General features: G+C 41.0%; 1 protein-coding gene across 3 annotated transcripts in view; it reads left to right on the forward strand.

The window, feature by feature from the left end:
- The window catches only part of DDHD1 (DDHD domain containing 1), a 121,491-nt gene that overhangs the window by 18,183 nt on the left and 79,740 nt on the right, over positions 1 to 23,568 (forward strand). For 2 of the 3 annotated variants that reach the window (XM_077819613.1, XM_077819611.1), the window contains exons 2-3: positions 6,837 to 7,010; positions 19,410 to 19,511. In XM_077819613.1, coding sequence (XP_077675739.1) covers positions 6,837 to 7,010; positions 19,410 to 19,511 — 276 coding nt within the window. The remainder of the gene's footprint in view (positions 1 to 6,836; positions 7,011 to 19,409; positions 19,512 to 23,568) is intronic. The other variant, XM_077819612.1, reaches the window with a different exon arrangement.

Raw genomic sequence — 23,568 nt, forward strand, 5'->3', positions numbered from 1 at the left:
ACACCATCCAAATGAATAACCAGCCAAACATATTGATATCTTCACACCTGAGTCATTGCAAACTATAGATTATATGTGTAAAAAATTGGAGCAGTCAAGAAGTCAAGGGAAATACCTCCCTATGAATCAAATTTTTGTGGACACAAAGTAAAGCAAAGCAACAAAATTTGTAAAACTTCACCAGTGGCAAGCAAAGGAGTAAAACATTAAATGTGAAAGAAAAAGAGCATTGATTCAGTGTTAAGACTGAGAAATAAACACATCAAAGTCAAGAAGTTCCAGAAATGAAGATTTCTGCCACAAAATTAGCTCATTTTTATAGTGTAAGCTAGATCCTAAATAACATGTTAAGGCTTTAATTTTCCAAGGAAATCAGAGCCAAAATGTAGGTACAGTACATGCAACATATCCAGATAATATAATAGAAATTGTAGGTTGGAATTTTCAAAAGTGTCTAAGTGGCTGAGGAGCACAATTGGGCTTTTCTTCTAAGTTACTTACGTGCTTTTAAAAATCACATCCTTAATTTTTAGAATTTTCTAGGTTTTAAGTGCTTGATTTCTCAACCTTAAATTCAAAAATTGGCATTAAAATACCATTAATTTCCCCACACACCCCCATCCTTTTCTTTAAAAGGTGTGAGGGAAAAGAAGGAACAAATATCACAGCACATCTTTAATTTAGGGAGTTAGGAGTAGGCGCATCAAATACGTTCTATAGAGTGCACAGGTTAGGCTGTTGAAAGAACTGATTTTTCTTAAAACAGCAGTGTTCTGTAGTGAGGACTATGAAGTATACTTTGTTTGAAGTGTGGTTTTTAGGTGTCTGCTGGGCTTTATTTATGCTTTGGCAAAAATTTCAGTTGAAACATCAGGGGAAAGTATGTGTCTTTCACACTTAAATACATCAAAATGGCTGTATTGATTTTGCTTAAACATTCACAAAAGTTTAAGATGAAGAATTCGCTTGAAACAATTATGAGGCTGAAATGGAAGTTTGGGGATTTCACCATACATTGGTAGAAACTGTAATAACTTTTTGCATTTAATTTTTTGTGCCTATCCTAATTTTTAAGTGCAATTTACAAACTGATTTCTAGACTTTTCATAGATTTTTTTTTTTTTTTTTTTTTGAGGCAAGACAGGTACATTTTGATCATCTAATCTGATCTACTGCATAACACAAACCACAATTAAAGGAGAATTAGATGTATCCCAGCTGCCAAAGCATCCCTCGGATTTGAATCCAGGAACTCTGGCATTCAAAGCCAGGGGCATAGCTCTAAGACATAGTCCCAGCCCCCCTCCCCCTTCCCCCCCAACACCATTTGAGCCTGCCCAAAAAAAAAAAGTCGTGTAATATTTTCCCAGCCTTACCTCCTTTGGTCCTCTAATTGACCCAGTATAATTGCTTAACCCTGATATATAGTTGCTCCACTCGCTACTGAAGTCCAGTCTCTTTGTGAGCAGAACATGACAACTGATTAGCAATATCCAGCATTTATTACACTCTAGTTTAAAGGCAGGAAATGAAGACTATGGTGTACAACTGAAAATGCAGGGAGATTTTAGGTCAGTAGAACATCATAATCCATACTAGAATTTGACCAGGACTAAAGTCCATTTCTAAACCTTTTTAATACACCCATTACTGTAGTATCGGTGAAGAAAATTAAACACAAATGTTAATGAAAAACTGTTCATATCAGCTTTACCAAACATTCCCACTCTTGTGAGAAGTCCCATGGAATATTCAGTGATCCTAAATGGTCACAAGGTTGGTTGTTTCTCATCTGAAAGTTAGTGTTCCCTAAGACAGTGGTAGGATAAAGTCATTACAGACATGGAAGGAAAACTGCCACTTACTGACTGATTTCCTGTACCATCTCGATTTTCCTTCCAGGTCTCTCACTGAAGTACTGACCTTGTTTTACCTTGTGAAATCTGAAAAGATTACAGCTTCGGGTAGTCTGGGTACAGCTGTCTTGCACGGCAGTTTAGAGGAAGAAAGGAAGAATGCTGCTTCCATTTGAAACTTGGTTGGGACTTTAGGGAGGCAGAATGCAATTACTCTAATCATGGTCAACAATACTACTCTACCAAAAAAGCATCTTTGGGTCTGTACTTAATGTTACACTCTCACATGTGTTCATACCCTTTCCATACATGGAACCTGAAATAAGGTTGGATTCCTTCAAAATTATGCCACCTTAACAACTTTTTAAAATCAAATTTTGGCTGTTCAAAACTAGTCTCACCTCTTGACTAAGATTGTCTGTGAGGGGGAGACTGTCCCTGTCAATAGCCTGGGTACTGCGGTTGAATGTTACAGCCTGCAGCAGCAAAGCACCACCGAGAGAAATTCTGTCGGGGGTGAATTGAAAATGTTAAAATTAAACTTTTTATTTTAAAATTTAGGTTTTGAAGATTTGTGGGCAGGAAAATTACAGTTGAAAAGTTTGGGGTCCTTAAAAATTGAAAGCGGATGTTTGTCGTCATTTAATCTGTAATGTAAAATTTGGAGTCACTTGTTCTGATGACAGCTTTAAAGAAGCTATGGAAGGAGTGTAATCTGATCAGAGTACTTAATGAAGAACTGAAGAATTTCTTGTAAAGATTTATGCATGGAATAGTTGCATCTTGGCTTCCATTAACAATGTATTCCCTCATGAACACCCACACCATCATGTGAATTCAGTTTTACCACACACATTCCTTTGTTGCAAAGAGTAGCTTTACTGGGTGTGTACAAATTAATTCCATCATGAAACACATATCTGACAGGTGTAAAATATAGGGTAATACAGCACAGTTTAAAATGAATAAGTGCTTCATGAGACACCACTAGCTGAAATTCACTTTTTGCTCCCCACCCTAGTCTTGTATTATGGAGGTGGTGGCTGGTGACTCCATAGTTAAAGTTTGTATTTAAACAGGACCAAAAATGTCTTTATTTCACATTTTAATGACTGAATTTAGACTCCAGAGTTGACATAATAACTTTTTATAGGACAACTGAATTTCTATGTCAAATGAAATATTTACTATCTTTTGCAGAGCAGACATTTAAAAGTAGACCCTTTTTGAAATTTTGCTGTTTTCCTCACATTTTTATATTCCTGTAGTTAACCAGATTCCTCACAAATCCCAAACCTCTCTCTTTCACACACACACACACACACACACACACGCTCGCTCGCTCACTCACTCACTCACTCACTCCTCCCCCTCTCTCGCTTTCTCTATCTTGGACATAGACAACTGTTGATCCTTATACAGAATAACTGTTCTGAGCTGTGCAACCATAAGTTTGATGAAATCTTTTTGAGTTGTCTGCTGCTTTTGTTTTCTGAATGATATGCCTGCCTTGGCTCACAAGCTGTGCTCTATACGTAACTGGTGACACAGGGAGGCAGAATGGGCAGCAGAGAGAGTTGAGCTCTGGTTAGAAAGGAAGCAGAGTTTGGGAACATCAGAAGTTGGGGAGTCTTTGGGGAGTCCTGGAACGGGTTTAGCTAGGATGTGCTGGGACTGGGGGAAAATATCTAGCATCTAGGGGAACTTGGGGGTGAGAGCGGCCTGCATTGTTTGGAGCCTGAGTTTTGGGAAGCTGTCTGTGGTGAGGAATTGGGACTTAAAGTGTTGTTGCTGCCTTACAGGGGCTGCCTGCAGTTCCCCTAGCCACTAGTGGACTCTGTGATGCATACTTTGCAGGCAGCTTAGGAGATCTCTCTTGTTGCTTCTTCAGCAGCTGGCAGCACCAAGCAAAGGAGGCTAATTGTAGCCCTAGGCTCCTCCCAGGCCACCTGCAACAAGCTCCCATTGTGCCAATTGTGCCCACATATCTATTCAGGGGACACCATCACAGGGCCTAATAACATCAGCCACACTATCAGAGGCTCGTTCACCTGCACATCCACCAATGTGATTTATGCCATCATGTGCCAGCAATGCCCCTCTGCCATGTACATTGGTCAAACTGGACAGTCTCTACGTAAAAGAATAAATGGACACAAATCAGATGTCAAGAATTATAACATTCATAAACCAGTCGGAGAACACTTCAATCTCTCTGGTCACGCAATCACAGACATGAAGGTCGCTATCTTAAAACAAAAAAACTTCAAATCCAGACTCCAGCGAGAAACTGCTGAATTGGAATTCATTTGCAAATTGGATACTATTAATTTAGGCTTAAATAGAGACTGGGAGTGGCTAAGTCATTATGCAAGGTAGCCTATTTCCTCTTGTTTTTTCCTACCCCCCCCCCCGATGTTCTGGTTTAACTTGGATTTAAACTTGGAGAGTGGCCAGTTTGTATGAGCTATTACCAGCAGGAGAGTGAGTTTGTGTGTGTATGGGGGTGGGTTTTTGGAGGGGGGTGAGGGAGTGAGAGAACCTGGATTTGTGCAGGAAATGGCCTAACTTCATTATCATGCACATTGTGTAAAGAGTTGTCACTTTGGATGGGCTATCACCAGCAGGAGAGTGAATTTGTGTGGGGGGGTGGAGGGTGAGAAAACCTGGATTTGTGCTGGAAATGGCTTTTAGATAAGCTATTACCAGCAGGACAGTGGGGTGGGAGGAGGTATTGTTTCATATTCTCTGTGTATATATAGAGTCTGCTGCAGTTTCCACGGTATGCATCTGATGAAGTGAGCTGTAGCTCACGAAAGCTCATGCTCAAATAAATTCGTTAGTCTCTAAGGTGCCACAAGTACTCCTTTTCTTTCTGCGAATACAGACTAACACGGCTGTTACTCTGAAAGCTCCCATCACTAATCCTCCAGCTGCTGCAGGCCTTCTGCTCTCCCCACCTCCCAGCTGTGCCAAGCTATCCACCGCACACTCCTGACCCTGCAGGCCACCCCAGTACCCTGATTGCCTCAACACCCCAGGATCACCACCCGTCCACCCCCAGCTATACCTAGTTGCTCCAGAACCAGTGGAAGCTCTGCTCCCAAAATGGCTGTAGCTGCATTTCTTCCTTTCTTTTCCCCTCCCATTATGTCCCAGCTTCCTGCTACAGGGAGACAGGAAGGTGGTTGCCATTCAGGAATCTCTGGAAGCAGCTTCTCGCTCTTGTGAACCTCTTTTCAAATAGTTTTTCCAATGTAATGCAACCAGTATGCGCTATATAGCGATTGTATTAGAATGCTTGAGAGATTTAGCCCTCTTGGTTCTCCCATGAATCTGTAAGGACTATACCTCTATGCAGTATGTGTATTGTTAGATGGAAAGCTCAAAAAAAAAAAAAAAAACCCTCAGGGGTGTCTTGTAAACAAAAAGGAGAAAATACTCGTAAAAACAAGGACTAAAATACAGAACAACATCTGCCTTATTCTCATGTAGGCAAGTTCTGCAGAGAACCTTACTACAGTTGGTTAGAATTCCTAATGACAAAGAGGAAAGCTTAGTGGTGATAACCTTACAGTCCTTGTCTGCCTCCATTTGTTTCTTTTCAGAGGAGAGCTGCTTTCTCCATTCTCCCAAAAAAATCTCTCTCTTTCCAGGGTGGCCTGGCTCTTTTCAGTCATGAAGCCAAGTTCTTTGTTAGTCTCTTTCTGAAGAACTTCTCCTTGTCATTGTCGAGAGTTCTTAGCTCCCATACATATAGAACATGTCTGAATTTGTTTAGCTGTAAATACACACGCTATGCATGCCCCAGTTGTTTTCCTGGCTCCCCTCTTTGGAGCCTACCTTTGTAAGAAAACAGTGGCTCACCTGGTTCCTCTGAGGGACTTCTGGTGAGTCTTGGTCTGCTCGAACCCAAAGACTGCAGAACAACTGACTTCCACCAAGGACTTGTGGCTCAGCAGTACATTAGACGGAAAGCACCAAAGGAGGAGGCACAGATCAGGATTATAGGCTTTTGTGGCACTATATCAGTTCAGCCATGCAGAAGCAGCCTATGCTCTTTTCAGCTTTTGTTCCTGGTTTTGTTCCTGTGTGTTGGGGGAAGAAGATGCGTTCTCTAGCGTAGTGTTGGAGCTTGATGTTGATGGGTGTGAGGTAGGAGGAGGAAGTTCTGAGCCGGGAGATGTAGGTGTCAGAGAGAGTGTAGGAGTGATGAAGGGGTAGGAGTGATTTGAGGTGAATGATTTGGGTCTAGGAAAGAACAGCAAAATGGTCACAAAAGGATAAAAACTGTGTTCTTCCACTGGGCTCTTTATGTAAAAGTGTCCCAGTCCTTCATTTTTGAGAGGGGGAGAGGATGCACTTTTTGCTTCCCACTTCTCCACCAACTCCCTTATCCTCCACTGAAACGCTTCATGGTGACACGCCCTGACTACAGTGTGCCCGTTTTTCACTTTGAAGGTATTAGCTTGCAGATGGAAAGGGGTTGCAGATTGCTACCTGCAGATCCTCCACTTATGTTGGGCAACAGCCACTACTGACTATAAGGATACGCTTTGGTGCAAACTTTCAGCACAGGCCTCTGATGTTTTGTATGCAAACTGGGAAGCTGAATGCCCAGCTATTCATTTTGTAAATACAAATAGTTTCATGAAGATTTAGAGGTTGGAGTGAGACTAAAAATTTGGCCCTTAGTGAGAGTGCAGTTTTATGTTTTAATAGAATCTCTGGCTTCCATACTGAAGAAATCCCTAAAAATCAGCTTCTTGCCCGTATGTAAATTGGACCATTTTAAAAATATTGAATTGGGCACAAAGGAAAAGTTACTTTTTAGTAATAAGTCAACAGCAGTTACCACATTAAGGATTCCAACAGTGAAGTTAGATTGTCATCAAAACGTAACAAAATTAAAATTCTTTTACTTATTTAGTGCTAATTTCTGGTATATTAAATACTAAATCCCTCCTGTTTGCTTTTTAGAAACGGATAAAATCCCTGTAATGCGTGGGCAGTGGTTTATTGATGGTACATGGCAGCCATTAGAAGAAGAAGAAAGTAATCTAATAGAACAAGAACATCTCAATTGTTTCAGAGGCCAACAAATGCAAGAGAACTTTGATATGGAAGTATCAAAACCTGTAGATGGGAAAGAAGGTAAGAGATATTGCCTGTACTGTTGTTCATATCATTATTATTTATTTGTATTACTGTGGTTATGAAACAGATTTCTATTAATATGAATGTTTCGTGTATTCGGTAATCTTGCATGGTGACTAGCGATTATTTGCTCTGGTTGCTTTTCCCATTTTTCAATGTAGCTTGGTGGTTCTAGGATTTATTTCTGAATCACAAAAATGGTATCATTCACAGCGTTCTATGTAAAACTAAACTCATGGGTGAATTTCTTGTCATATCAGCATTTTGCCTCATTTCATGTTGTGGCTTTTTATTGTATCTGAAAGTCTTATTGAAACTAAAGTTTTCTGTTCATGGGCCAGGAAAAGTGCTGATGACCTCAGTCTAAACTGGCTCTAAAAGTCCAGCCAGTTACCTAAATTCTGCCATGAAGGGACCATCATTTTCACAGATCGGATATTTCATTTTTCATTCTGGCTCAATCCAGGACTATCAGAGTAGTTTGCAGTTGCATTAAATTCTGTGTGTTGCTTTTTTGATGGAAATCCGTGTATTTTAATGACCAGGCTGAGAACACTGAGCTGATGTTTCTCAAGATTGTGAATCAAACTCATTTCACATTTTTAAGATCACACCGCTGAAATTACTGTTGTTGAACTAATTACCACAGGCAGTAGAATCAGTGGCTCTGGGTAAGTACAGCACAACAAAAGTTCAGTATTCTTAACTTCCTAGTTTTTGTCCTTACTGCCACTATTTGTCAAGTTCCCATTAAACCAAGGACTGCAATTACAGGGGTTTCAAAATATAAATTAATTAAATAGGGCTTTAGGTTTTATTTTTTTTTATTAAGACAACTTTACCGTTAAACTTTTTTTAAAAAAATATACATTTAAAAATACTTTGGACAGCAATTACAGAAAGTGGCCCTGTGCTTGGAAGTGTTCCCCTGAGTAGTTAATTGGGAAAGTGGTGTATTATGTGTATAAATTCATTAAATGTTTTGTATACGTCTGCTACAATTGATATAATAGTGTGCTACAGTAAGCAGTCTTTTACCCTCTCCAGGCTCATATGTAGCTCTCATTAATACTAATTGATGGTAGACTAGGCCTCTAATTATCACTCATAGCTGTACTGTTTGAGAGCACTGTAGAAATTTGCTGATGCTAATACAAAACAGCAACAGAAGTCCTAAATTCTCAGCAAAGATTTAATAGCAGAATAGTGAGACTTAATTACTGTCACAAAATATACTATGGAATATTAATCTATATTTAAAAACTAACCTATATTATAAAAAAAAGTACATTGTTAATATATCAGAGATCAGTAATCCAGATTATATTATTGGAGCTGGCCCCAGCCATATGTAGACGGTGGCTGCAAGATGAAGAATTTCATAGCAGAAATCTCCCTCCCTCCCTATAGACAGGAAGTTTAGTTCCTTTTAACTGCTTTCATTTTTGGGGCAACTTTTTCTCCCTAATTTGGCTTGAAAACCCTGGGACAACCTGTGGTATCCTTTAGCCTAGTGATCGAGGCACATCCTCTCTACCATTTCATCGTCTCTACCGTTGCCATTGCCCAGCTGATCCTCTGTAGAAAATAAACCAGTAGCTTATCAAATGTTTCTCACTCCGTTTTTCTGCAATCCCACAATGCAGCACTTGCAGTAGAATCACACTGCTTAAGTGTATGCCAAGTGATGCTGCTTCCTCTCTTTAGACAGGAATAATCCCAGTAGATGCAAACCCCAAAAAAGTAAGTGCCAAGGAGAGAGAATGTATTCGTATTTACTGCGCTGCAGAAAGTCATCGCGGTGGGCTCCATATGCACCTGTTGTGAAGGGCATAATACTTTAAGAGCCATAGCCCAAGTGCTACTCTCATATCAGTGTCTTTCTTAGTTCTGTGTTTTCCCTTCAGGGGAATGTCCCACTCTCTAGGAGGAGGAAGCCTGAGTCAAGTTATCCCTTTCCTTAGTTCTGATCCTGGATTCCAATCCCTCATCAAGGAAAATAATCATGAATTATTCAGGACCTTTAAGAGATATCAGTGGTAGGTCTTGGGCAAGTAAGAATTGCTTTGCTAGATTAGGGTGTATTCCATTAGTCAGGTGTCCTGTCTCTTGCAGTGGTGAGTACTGGATGCTTTAGAGGGAGGTGCAGGAAACCCCCTAATGGAATAACCAGCTCATGGTGGGATTTCCTTCTTTCTTAAGCCTCATAAATTAGAATCCAAGAAATGTCAGACTGGAAGGGACCTCAGTAGGTCATCTAGTCCAGCCCCTTGTATCGAGGCAGGACTAAGTATTGTGTAGACTGTCCCTGCTAGGTATTTGTGTAACTTGCTCTTAAAAACCTCCAATGACAGATATTCCATAATCTTGCTAGGTATTTGTTCCAGTGCTTAACTACCCTTGCAGTTAGGAAGCTTTTCCTAATGTCTAACCTAAATCTTGCTTGCTGCAATTTAAGCTTGTTAGTTCTTGTCCTGTCCTTAGTGGATAAGGAGAACAATTTATCACCCTCCTCTTGATAACAATCTTTTACGTACTTGAAGACCATTCTCATGTACCCCTTCGATCTTCTCTTCTCCAGATTAAACAAGCACATTTTTTTTTCAACCTTTCTTCATAGGTCAGTTTAGCATAGGTCTTATTCTTTTGAGATGTGAAATTTGTTTAGTCTGTGTGATGCAGCCGGATGTTTTGTTAGCCATGTATATGTTTGATCCTTTTTAGTATCCTACTAAGATCTTGGCTTCAGTGGTGGCATGTAGCAGTGAGTCCCACAGATTAATTATGTATTGTGTAAAAACAGTAGAAATACAGGATCACTTTTTGTCCTTTAAGAAGGTCCAGAAAAGTAACGAGACCTCCAGGTTTGCAATATCCAGATTGATCTGTATCTGCATCCAAGAAGCCTTCATGTTATCTGAAGTTCCTTGTTATGGCTCTTCCTATCAGAAATTTTAGGCGGGTCCTATGCTGCATCAGAGCTCCACTTGCTGCATCTGGGTACAGAGGCAAAGGGTTGGCATTCTCCTTTTCCCTATGACTATTGGGTGCTGATTTGGTCCTGAACATGTTAGTGACCATGAGGCTACTGTAATTTAACCAGCTTGTGAGGGGCTGTTACGTTGACTGGGGTTGTCTAGAACAGTGGTTTTCAAACTGCGAGTCACGACCCGGTAGTGGGTTGTGGAATGTAAGGCACTGGGTCAGGCAGCTCTGGTCAGCACCAACGACTGGGCTATTAAAAGTCCTGTCGGCAGCGCTGCCCAGCTAAGGCAGGTTAGTCCCTACTTGTTCTGACACAGCGCTGCGCCCTGGAAGCGGGCAGCAGCAGGTCCGGCTCATAGGCGAGGGGGCCACAGAGCTCCACGCGCTGCCCCCACCCCGAGCCCTGGCCAGTGGGAGCTGTGGGGGGGAGGGCAGTGCCTGCAGGTGAGAGCCATGCTGAGTGGTTTGCGAGCCTACGCCTAGGAGCCTGACCTGCTGCTGTCCATTTCCAGGGCACAGCGCAGTCTGCCGTGCCAGGACAGGAAACCTGCCTTAGCACCCCGGCAGTGCCACTGACTGGGAGCCGTCCGAGGCAAGCCCATGCCCCAACCCCGCTCCCCAATCCCCTACCCCAGCCCTGAGGCTCCCCCCCTCCAAGCCCCAAACCCAGAGCCTCCTCCTGCAGCCCAAACCCCGCATCCCCGGCCCCACCCCACAGCCCTCACCCCTGTACTCCAACCCTCTACCCCAGCCCTGAGCCCCTCCCACACCCCAAACCCTCATCCCCAGCTCCACTGGGTCGTGGGCATCAACTGTTTTCTTCAACTGGGTCTCCAGAAAAAAGTTTGAAAACCACTGATCTAGAGTCCCACTATGCTTCAGCCACACCCTCTCCACGATCATGTCCTTGGCACGTTGTTTTTATCTAGATAGGATTGCCAGGTAAGGGGGGTGTAGAGCTGGCTTTGTGCCTTCTCAGGACCCCACAGAGCAGAGCAAAGGGGCTGTTGCATGGGCCAGAATCTGGTCCCTTGTTTTTCTGTGTGGAGAGAGACAACACCGACCTGTGGGATCGGTCGACGCTACGCATGGCTCATGGGGCGCCTCATGGTCCCAGACACCATCCGATGGTCCAGGGACATCTACATCGAACACATCACCGGCCACCGACAGTACCAGGAGGTGTGAGCCAGTACGACATCGTGCATCAACTATGGGAAAGGGACTGAGAGACTTTTTCCATTGGACCATATGAACTGGAACCATAAACTCGCTGAACATTAAATCGCACCAAAGGAGGGTAGATCCATCCTCATCATGGTATACACTCATTATACTCCACACCTGAACATAGCCATTATATGGACAACATACCCCCATATCTCAATGTCTGTACTTTGACCCGTGTCATAAATATAAAGGGAAGGGTAAACCCCTTTAAAATCCCTCCTGGCCAGAGGAAAAATCCTCTCACCTGTAAAGGGTTAAGAAGCTAAAGGTAACCTCGCTGGCACCTGACCAAAATGACCAATGAGGAGACAAGATACTTTCAAAAGCTGGGAGGAGGGAGAGAAACAAAGGGTCTGTGTGTCTGTCGGTATGCTGCTTTTGCTGAGGATAGAACATGAATGGAGTCTTAGAACTTTTAGTAAGTAATCTAGCTAGGTATGTGTTAGGTTATGATTTCTTTAAATGGCTGAGAAAGGAATTGTGCTGAATAGAATGACTATTTCTGTCTGTGTATCTTTTTTGTAACTTAAGGTTTTGCCTAGAGAGATTCTCTGTGTTTTGAATCTAATCACCCTGTAAGATATCTACCATCCTGATTTTACAGAGGTGATTCCTTTACCTCTATTTACTTCTATTTCTATTAAAAGTCTTCTTGTAAGAAAACTGAATGCTTTTTCCTTGTTCTCAGATCCAAGGGTTTGGGTCTGTGGTCACCTATGCAAATTGGTGAGGATTTTTGCGAAACCTTCCCCAGGAAGTGGGGTGCAAGGGTTGGGAGGATTTTGGGGGTAAAGACATGTCCAAACTACGTTTCCCCAGTAAACCCAGTTAAAGTTTGGTGGTGGCAGTGGAAATCCAGGGGCAAAGGATAAAATTAATTTGTACCTTGGGGAAGTTTTAACCTAAGATGGTAAAAGTAAGCTTAGGAGGTTTCATGCAGGTCCCCACATCTGTACCCTAGAGTGCAGAGTGGGGGAGGAACCTTGACAACCCGTTAAACTTTTACCCCCAATCAGGGAAATTGCAGATTATGCATTTCTTACGCCACCCATTCCTAAACCAAATTTCGCACCCCTTGATAATCTGTACCTTATTCCCTGATAACCAGAAACTTTTATGCTTAAACTCTGTACCGTTTTCTTTTTACTTCAACGTTATCTTAATAAAATTATTAAATCTGAAATAAAGAAACTACAAAAGAGTCATTTGTGCTCAGCCTCACTAGACAGGACACTCAAGACGTTTTTTTGCATCTGGCTCCTTTGAGTGGAGAGGTCAAAGTGGTTATCTTCTAAGATGAATCAGGGAAGGAGGCTAAGATGCAGTTCTCCATCTTCTTTTCTTCCTCCTTTAGTTTGCTTCTTTTCTTACTTTCTCCATTAGTAACATCATGGCCTTTTCCTGTCACCTTTGTCTCTTCACCCTAGAATCTGTTCTGGTGCAGGCCAAGTTTCAGACAGATTTTTCCTCATCTACTAGTTTGTGTGTTCTGACTTGAATAAAACCAGTAGACACCTGTCCCAGAGGTTTTTTTCTGTAGGAAAGGGTGCAGAGACACAGGTGTTGTAAAGCAGAGTAACAATAATTTCAGCTATAGACAGGGCCACACTTGAAGAAGAGGAGGATAGGATGTTGGGCTGCATTTGTCTGATTGCTTCAATGTGGAGAACTTTTCCACAGGCAGTGTTTAGGGTAATGCAAGTCACAAAAATAAATCAGCAGTTTCAGGGGGAAAAAAAAATTCTGCCTGTACTTAAATAATTGTATATCAAATTATCAAATTTTAACACACAATTATAATAAATGCATTATTTCATAGTTGCTTTATTTGGAGTAGAGATTGACATTTGGCCATGTGGCCTTCCTTAAACGTGACTGTCACACCCCTGATGACTGCTGAAAACCTCAAACACTGTGCGTTAGTTCTGTTATGGTAAACACCGACCAGAAATATGGCAATTGCTTGCTTGATGTTTGTCTCTTTAAATACCAATGTTAGGTGTCATATTAAGGCCCCCAAATTAACTTTTTAAATACTTTTTTTGTATAGTTCATCCAACTCTGTAGTTTTTTTCCATATCAGATTTGTTCATTCTTGTTCTAAAAATTGATTGTCTCTGACCCAGCATTCATGAACCCAGCAATTATAAATTAGTCTGAACATAGGATGGAAGGTGAAATCACTATTGATTAAGGATGTAGTTCTCAGTTTCAAGCTTCCAAGCATTTGTGATCCATCACTTTTTTTAGTTTTTTTTAAAATAAAACCTTCAGTGTCTCTTTAATCATGGCTAGAATTTGTGTTTATATCTCAGATTATTTTTCTAGAAATATTGGCTTTCTTAAAGGTCCCACACTGGCTTTTCTTGTACTGCATGTACCCAGTAGCTTTATTTATAGACTTACCGAAATTCTTGAAGAAGGCTGAAATGAAAAATTTTAAAATAGTGTCAGAATTTCACATTTGCTATTCTATGTAGCAGTACTTCAACTGAAAAAATGCTTTTGAAGTGAGTACAAAACACTTTACAAGATCTTAAATCATCAACTTAAATCGCAGGGTGGACTTAAAATACACTTTTACACAAAGAATTCAGAAATCACTTTTTCCTTTACATACTAGCCAGAGCTAGAGTTAAAGTTTAGGTTTTTTTATCCAGTAGTTTACCTAAAACAAGTGCAGAGAGCTATATTCTTTAGTGGTCTACGTGGAATGTCTGCAGCTGTTGTAGGAGAAACAGAAACCTGAACTCAGGTCATGGCAGGTTTTAAAAGTAAATCTATTGTCTTAAAGCTAAATGTGTTGCTAAGATAAGATCTTAAACAGAAAAAACATGTTTTTGGGTTTTTTTTAAGAGCAGTGGTGTCTGACCTGAGGGCTGAATATATTTCAAGTCAAGGGGTCACAGTTAGTATTTGGCACAGATTCTTTATTCTGTTCTTTGGCTTCAGGTGGCACAAAGGTAGATAAAACCATTCACAATTCCCTTTGTAGAGATTCCCCTGGCATGGGGGAATCCCTACGAGGCATAGAGTTGGTAGCCTGCAATTAGAATCATAGAATATCAGGATTGGAAGGGACCTCAGGAGGTCATCTAGTCCAACCCCCTGCTCAAAGCAGGACTAATCCCCAATTAAATCATCCCAGCCAGGGCTTTGTCAAGCCTGACCTTAAAAACTTCTAAGGAAGGAGATTCTACCACCTCCCTAGGTAATGCATTCCAGTGTTTCACCACCCTCCTAGTGAAGAAGTTTTTCCTAATATCCAACGTAAACCTCCCCCACTGCAACTTGAGACCATTACTCCTTGTCCTGTCCTCTTCTACCACTGAGAATAGTCTAGAACCATCCTTTCTGGAACCACCTCTCAGGTAGTTGAAAGCAGCTATCAAATCCCCTCTCATTCTTCTCTTCTGCAGACTAAACGATCCCAGTTCCCTCAGCCTCTCCTCATAAGTCATGTGTTCCAGACCCCTAATCATTTTTGTTGCCCTTCGCTGGACTCTCTCCAATTTATCCACATCCTTCTTGTAGTGCGGGGCCCAAACCGGACACAGTACTCCAGATGAGGCCTCACCAATGTCGAATAGAGGGGAACGATCACGTCCCTCGATCTGCTCGCTATGCCCCTACTTATACACCCAAAATGCCATTGGCCTTCTTGGCAACAAGGGCACACTGCTGACTCATATCCAGCTTCTCGTCCACTGTAACCCCTAGGTCCTTTTCCTGGTGTACAGGGCATATCAAGGGTTGACATGGGGCGTATTGGTTGGAGGGGAGGAATGGGAAGAGTGGCTGTACAATGGCGTGCTCCAGCTGGGTTCAGCTGGCAGATGGTCCCTTGGAAACAATAGCCAGTTGGCACAAGTTAAAGCTACTTTCTCTTTCCTCCCCTGCATTTGAGGAGCTGACCTGTGGGGGTGTGGCAAACAGGGAAGGGATTGCAGCTGCCTCGTGTGTTCCTGGCTCAGACTAGAGCTACTCTTGGGGCAGCAGGTAAAGTGAAGGGAGGCAGTTGATAGGGTGGCCCTCCTAGCTTGCTCGCTGTAGAGATAGAGGTAATTCAAACATATTTCAAAATGCAGGGCATGGTTCAGAGAACACATTTTCAGTTTCTAATTAAATAAAAAAATTCTTCACCCTCCTGGGCCACAAGGTTGAACACCACTGTTCTAAAGCATTTCACTTAACCGTTTAATATTAACTGCATTTGTGACACTGTCTGTGATCTTTGGATGGATGGTTTTTCATGTGTATTCACATTTAATTAGAAGGGAGTAAGGCTGGAAGTTGAACTTGAAAATAAGCAGAGTGTACAAATTTAGTACCTTTCTATTGTATCAAAGCTGCAGAAAATCACTCTAAGCAAGCCGGAGGCTCCCGGAAGCAGCTCCAAGGCAGAGGGCAGGAGCAGCACACGGCAGTGAGGGAGGGACAGCTGAACTGCCAGCAATTGATAGCCTGCTGGGCAGCTGCCGCACGGGGAGCGGATGGGGGGCTGCTGGTCCACCCTGGTTCCAAGCCCCGACCAGCTCCACCAGCTGCTCTCCCTGCAAGCAGTGGACCAAGCAGGCGGCTGCCAAACAATGTTATAAGGGAGCATTGTGCAACTTTAAATGAGCATGTTCCCTAATTGATCAGCAACAAAACAACGTTAACCGGGACAACTTTAAGTGAGGAGTTCCTGTACTGTCGCGCAATCTCTTTATTGTGAAAGTACAACTTACAATGTAGATTTTTTTTGTTGTGTTTTTTGTTACATAACTGCACTCAAAAACAAAACAAGGTAAACTTGAGAGCCTACAAGTCCATTCAGTCCTACTTCTTCAACCAATCGTGAAGACAAACAAGTTTCTTTACGTTTACAGGACATAATGCTGCCTGCTTAATTATTTACAATGTCCCGTGAAAGTGAGAACAGGCGTTCACATGGCACTTTTGTAGCCAGCATTGCAAGGTATTTATGTGCCAGATATGCTAAACATTTATATGCCCCTTCTTGCTTTGGTCACCTTTCCAGAGGACATGCTTCTGTGCTGATGACGCTCGTTTAAAAAAAATGCATTAATTAAATTTGTGACACAGTTCTCCCCCAAAGAATTCAATGTCCCCTGCTCTGTTTTGTCTGCATTCTGCCATATATTTCATGTTATAGCAGGCTCAGATAATGACCCAGCACATGTTATTTCTTTTAAGAACACTTTCACTGCAGATTTGACAAAATGCAAAGAAGGGTATCAATGTGAGATTTCTAAAGATAGTTACAGCACTCAACCCAAAGTTTAAGAATCTGAAGTGCCTTCCAAAATCTGAGAGGGACTTGGTGTGGAGCATGCTTTCAGAAGTCTTAAAAGAGAAATGGTCCAATGCAGAAACTACAGAACCCGAACCACCAAAAAAAAAAATCAGCCTTCTCCTGGTGGCATCTGACTCAGATGATGAAAATGAGCATGCATCGGTCCGCACTGCTTTGGATCGTTATTGAGCAGAACCCTTAATCAGCACAGACATGTCCTCTGGAATGGTGGTTGAAGCATGAAGGAACATGTGACTCTTTAGGGCATTTGGCATGTAAATATCTTGTGATGCCAGCTACAACAGTGCCATGAGAACACCTATTCTAACTTTCAAGTGACACTGTAAACAAGAAAGAAAAGGAGTACTTGTGGCACCTTAGAGACTAACCAATTTATTTGAGCATAAGCTTTCGTGAGCTACAGCTCACTTCATCGGATGCAGTTGATAGATTTCCACTCCATACTGCTAAATGCAGTGCCTTGCATAAGGACAGGTTTCAGAGTAACAGCCGTGTTAGTCTGTATTCGCAAAAAGAAAAGGAATACTTGTGGCACCTTAGAGACTAACCAATTTATTTGAGCATAAGCTTTCGTGAGCTACAGCTCAAATAAATTGGTTAGTCTCTAAGGTGCCACAAGTACTCCTTTTCTTTTTGCGAATACAGACTAACATGGCTGTTACTCTGAAACCTGTAAACAAGAAGCAGACAGCATTATCTCCTGCAAATGTAAACAAACTTGGCTGAACAAGAAGTAAGACTGAGTGGATTTGCAGGCTCTAAAGTTTTACATTGTTTTATTTTTGAATGCAGGTTTTTTTTTTTACATAATTCTACATTTGTAAATTCAACTTTCATGATAGAGATTGCACTACAGTACTTGCAATGGGAGAATTGAAAAATACCATTTCTTTTGCTTTTTATAGTGCAAATATTTGTAATAAAAAATATAAACTGAGCACTGTATCTACACTTTGTATTCTGTGTTGTAACTGAAATCAATTATATTTGAAAATGTAGAGAACATCCAAAAATATTTAAATAATGGTATTCTGTTGTTGTTTAACAGTGTGATTAATCACGATTAACTTTTTTAATTGCTTGACATCCCTAATTTTTTTTTTTTAAAGGAGGATTTTTTGTTTAATTGCCAGCTTGGCAAATTCAACCTGGGAAAGAAAAACCCAGGTATTTCCTGCCTAGTGTATAATCACCAGGCAGCGACAAACTGCAGACTAAATTCTCTCCTCAGTTACACAAGTGCAGCCCTTATGAGTTTGATTCTCTGCTCTCATACATCAGCTTTATACCTCTGTAACTCTCTTCACATAGTGGACCTCCTCCCAGTTTATACTGATCTACGTGAAAGGAGGAATCCAGCCCATTGTTTTCAGTAGGGTTGTGGAAGTTTTACCTGTCCCTGCAATTGGAACTTAGTGATTTTGTTGATACAGGAACCAGAATAGAGAATCCATTTCATTCTCTCAGAATTTAATCACATATTCTTCGCCATATTGGCTTTCTGGAGCTAAAAGAATTTTGTAATAAAAGGGAAAGCTTCCTTAAGGCTTGTCCCCACTAACTGGGGTGTCAATTCTAGTGCACACCAGCATCTAGCACATTTACTGGCCCATGTGGAGCCCTCTGGCACTCACCAAAAGTTCCTTAGTGCAAATTAATATAGTCCTGTTTCAAGCAGTACTATGTTAACATGCAATAGGGAACTTTTAGTGTGTGCAAGCAGGGTCCAGACGGACTAGTTAGTGTGCAACACGCTAGTGTGCACTAGAATTTACGCCTGAGCTAGTGTGGACTGAGATACCATGTAGGCAGGCCCTTAGTCACTAAAGAAAGAAGATATGACTGAATGAATACACACAGAACAGTTTTACTTAGTAAGATGCCGCCATTTTTACACAGTCACTTTTTTGGGGAGAGCCTCACTTTCAGACTAGCTACTGGAAGCCCCAAATAAATACAATAGCAGTTAATCAAAACTGACTTTTAAGGTACCTATTGTTTTCCTGTTTCACAGGTGTGTGAGAGCAGTTTCTTCCAGATCACCTAACTTCCTGCCTGGTGGATACTGCAACTCTCATTCCTCTCACGGTGTCCCTTCCATAACTGAACTGCACTGGTGCCTCCCTATGAGGGTAAGGTAAGTCCATCAAATGTTGAAGAGTAGTCCCAGGGCTTTCTTTTCAATAGTCTTGCTTTATATCCTGGAAGGAATGAAACGAGACTATTGAAAACCTTACAAAAATGACGTACTTGCCTTACCACCATGGGAAAACTCCAGTGCTGTTCAGGAATGGAAGGGATATCTCAAGCAGAGTGTATGCTGTGCTGTCTGACTGTGTGAGAGGCAGCTGTTTACAGACCTGCGAAACAGGGAAACAGTAGGATATTTTAGCCTAACTTCCTTCTGATGACCGTGTCCTCATACTATTGAGAGAGGCATCCAGTAGCTGACCTTAAAGTTACTAACTTTTTTATTGTTTACAGATTACCTTTAAGATTCCTGCATACTACCCATTGCACGAATATACTACATTTTGTTTCTGTACGTGCCAATGCAAAGGCACTGAGTGAGGTTGATAATCACGTTGTGGCATGGTTTGTCTTTTACTGATGGTGTTAAATGTGCCATAGCCAGGATGATATAAATGTTTGTTTTATGAGAACTGAAGAAATAACATTTGGCTAACATGAATTGACACTTTTGCTACAAAATCCATTTAAAAAAAGAAATTATGTGCTTGCAGTATTTTTGAGTAATATTTGCCAAACCTGACCATTCATTTCAGTGATAATACTAATGAAAAGAAAAATGATGCCCCTTTTTAAAATTTTACTTTGAAGCTCAGTGTTTTTACTTTTAGTTGTCTACCACCTCCCTCCCTTCTCCCTCCCTTCTCTGTTCAAATGGAGAGGATATAAGGAGAGTACAGATGCTGCATGTCTTAAACGAAAGCGTTCCCAAGGTACAGTAATTGTAGATTTCTTTCTTGTCGTTTCCTCCTGGCTTAGGAAGCTTTAAATTGTAGCTTGTATATTTCAGTGAAATGTGTTAGATCTCTGTGCTTCCATTTCTTGCGCCATATTTATGTCATCTTCCCTCAGAAGGGGAGGAAAAAGCATTTTGAATCTTAGAGGAAAAGTAGAAGCATTGTGACTCTTAGAGAAAAGTAGAAACTAACAATATAATTGTGCTAGCACTTAGTTATGGTGTTTGTGACAATCATGAAAAATGTAAGCATTTTTTTTTTTGCAGCGCTGTTAGTATGTTCTGAGCTTTTCAGTCAATGAGACAGGGTCCCTACACCAAAGAGCTTACAATCACAAGTAGATGTGACCTAGAGATAAATTATGTCAGAAGAAATAGGAGCTAAAGGAAAGAAAGGTTGACACTAGATAGAATTATGAGGGTTTTTTTTGTGTCATCACTTTTTTGTGTAACATGCATCGTATTTTCTCATTTTTAAAAATTGTTTTTGACATTTTAAAATGTAGATTTGTGTGTGTGTTTTTTCACTTAGTTGCACTGTATGTGTATTTTCCTTTTCTTTATTAAATTAATATTTTGCAATGGGAGTCAGTGCTGATCTGAAATGAGGCTTCAGGGAATTGAAAGAGAAAGGGGAGGTTGTTGCACCTGGGATCAGGACATTATTTGTCAGAAAAAGAAACTTGTAATTTAAGTAATTGAATTCACATGATGTAAATCAGTGCACTTCATAAACAGGATCGATCCTTAAGAACCATTAGTGATTAGGGGTAGGTTTTCAAAAGTCCCATTCAGCATTGGCTTAATTCTGCTCCTTTTGAAGGCAATGGTAAAATCCTGTTGACTTCACGGGGAGCAGAGTTAGCCCTACACTGAGTGAGTTTTTGAAAATCCAACCCTAGACCTACAGTTTAAATTTAGATGGTAGCTGTGAAGTTATTGTGAATTGTCCCTGTATTCTCCTAGATCTGGGTGACCCTGGATATAGATGTGTTTAAGTATGTCTGACCCAAAAGACTGTATCATTTGGCACACAAAAATATTGCCCTTCTGACTTCTTTAATTGCATTTTCCTTAATTGAGCCCAAAATGCAAATCTCTGAATACAAGCTGTTAATATTTAGCTCTCGTGTACCACTTTTCGTTAGTGGGACTCAAAGCTCTTTACAAATATAAACAAGGATTCCCATGTTAAAAATTGGGAAACTGAGGAACATAAATGTTGGCCTTTCTGACTTCAAAAAGTCTTTTTGGGATTACTTGCAGTATGTAAGGTAAAGCACATGAGTAAATCTTTGTGGGATTGGGTCTGTAATCATTTAATAATTGTACTGTTCTGCATTTTTACTTGCATACAAGAAATATAACTCTAATAGTAACACTTGGTTTACCCAAACATGTGCAATTGTGATCTTTAATGCATTTGAATTAAAAGTGGATGTTAAGGTGGTATGTTGTGACACTGACAAATTGATATGCCGAGGAATAAATTGAGCTATAATGTGAATAAAGAGAACAATGTAGAACAGCCCTATTTACTTAAGAACAATAGTCTTTTTTAGGTTGAATAGCAACACTTCTGTTTCTTTAAAAATAAAACTCCATTTTAGATCAGCAGAGATTTTAGCCTCAACTTTATGTATCAGGACTTCAGAATTGTCTAGACAAATGGCCAAATTTTACTCCTGGTTATGCTGTGGCATTCCTGCTGATGTCACTAGGAAATCATGCATGTATTGAAGAGGAGAATTTGGTTCTAGATTTCATAACGCATCTGCATCTCCTTCACCTTGTTGCACGTGGTTGATAATGAAGCCTGTGTTACTATTATCCACAAAAGTTCCAACATGAAACATTTTTAAAAATAAATATATAATGTGTGAACATGCAGACATAAAGTTTAAAAGTAAATTTGTTAAAGGGTTCCCCTCCTTTGGATACTAGATCTGACCAAAGAGGGTTTCCTTTTTGCACAATTGTTACATTAATTGCTACAGCACTTCAGGGATTGTAGTTATCTGGATTGATTTTTGTAGATTTTTACAGCAGAAATAAAAAGCAATACATTTTACACTTTGGTCCTGGTTAGCAAGTGCAAAATGAGCAGATGCTTTTCAAATATTTATTTTAAAAGGTATTTAACTTTTGAACTCAACAGATATAAGGAAATATACTGTGTTCTAACATGGTGGACTCATACAGTTCTAGTGAATGTCAGTGGTAGTTCTGCATGCTGCTCATGATGAAAATAGGCCCCAATCTTTAACATTAGTTTCTTATATCCAGTGCTAAATATGCAGAGAAATATTGTTGCACTTTTTGCTTGCTTTTTACAAAACTTGTGGCTCTTAGTTGCTCTTTGACAGCTGGGAAGCAAACAAAGTACCATTCAGTTTATACTTTTTTGGAGAATAATGTAGCAGCAAATGTTGGGGTCCCCATTCTCCATAACCCAAGTGGGTTAGTAGAACCTTGTGGAGTTTCTGTGGAATCCTGCCATTAGGAGGGCAGGGTTTGGTCCCAGGAAGAGGTCAAGGATTCTGCTAGCCCAAGCCAACATTTGTCCAAAAGCAAGGAACTTCCCCCAACCAAGGAACTTCCCCTTACCACTGCACTGCTGCCTAACCCAGATCCCAGCTTGCTACAGTGCCTGAACATAATGGCATTTGCGGGGACCACGTTTCCAAGTTGATCCCCAGCTTCCCCAGGGACTCACTTCAGTGTGATGTTCCACAACATGAACCTGGAAGCAGCATCAGTTCTTGCAGACTTGGTATGCAATAAATATACACTTCTGTGATCGTGGATTTTGGGGAGGGAAGAATTCCACAGAGATACCTAGGAAAGTTGTCTGCCTCTGTTCCTAGTCTTCCTAGCCTCGTTCCAACTCAGAGTCACATCCCAAGCACAGGGAATTCTGTGATGTCATGAAGGAGAAGTATGGCATAGAGCCCTCCTTTCCCTTCTCATCTCCAAGCAGAGATCCTTGGACACGGTCTCATCTCTGCTCTTAGAAATAAAGTGAGCATGGAGTCCTAAGATTACAATGGCTAACTTTAAATGGAAGTGTCATTCAATAATCCACTGAATGATTATATAAAGTGGCCTTTTATATGTGCCAAAGGTCACCCTAAATCCACATACCTTCTCTTTGTTTTTTCTGCCACTTAAAAATCTTTCTGCTTCTGTTTGTCTAGTGTCAGATTAAAACTTATTCTTCTGTGCTTTGGAGCTGCCAATTCAGAGCAACTATGTAGTTTCACTTATTTGTCCGTGAAGCAGTTTTGTATCATGGGTATGTTTTCATCCTCTCTTAATTCATTGTTGCCCTTTGTGCTGACTTAATTTATCATCAGATGGCATTAGCTCCACATACCCTGACAATGAGACCAAAAGTCATGCAGCAGGAGCAGGCATGAATGCTCATTTCTGTGTAGCTGTTTTGTAACGTAATTGACTTAAACGTGAAGTGTAACTGTTCAAGGCATAATAGTTCAACCTTTCCCTGAATGAATTCATGAGAGCAGAAAGAAATCCTCTTCAGTGGCCTCAAATAGGAAACAGAGCACACCTCTTCACCTGTCATAAAAAACCTGCTTTACTTGAGTTCAGGCCACACTCTTTGTTGTGGGCTGGTAACATTGCTAAATCGTATTGTTTGGCTTAGGGCCGTTGCTCTTGCCTCTCCAGAAAATGTAGCTTCCTTGCATAGGACCGTAAGACCTAGGCCTTGTCTAGGCTGGAATTAACTCTGATTTCACCCTTCCATGTACCTACTCAGTAGTCTAAATCCCTGGTGTAGCCAAGGAAATCAATCACTTGCATGTTGTAACTTCACAACCAGTTCTCCATTTTCTGATGTAACCCCTAATCCAGGTTGAAACCTCCTTCTACTTCGTATCCCCTGTTTTCTGAACTTCTGTACCCTTGTGGGAGAAGGGTCACTTTAAACTTTTGCAAGAAAACTCTCTTTTATAGACCCCATTATCTCTATCACCCTCTGTCCATATGGGTGAAAGTGCCTAAGACCTTCC

The sequence above is a fragment of the Eretmochelys imbricata genome, chromosome 6, assembly GCF_965152235.1.
Source record: "Eretmochelys imbricata isolate rEreImb1 chromosome 6, rEreImb1.hap1, whole genome shotgun sequence".
Lineage (NCBI taxonomy): Eukaryota > Metazoa > Chordata > Testudines > Cheloniidae > Eretmochelys > Eretmochelys imbricata.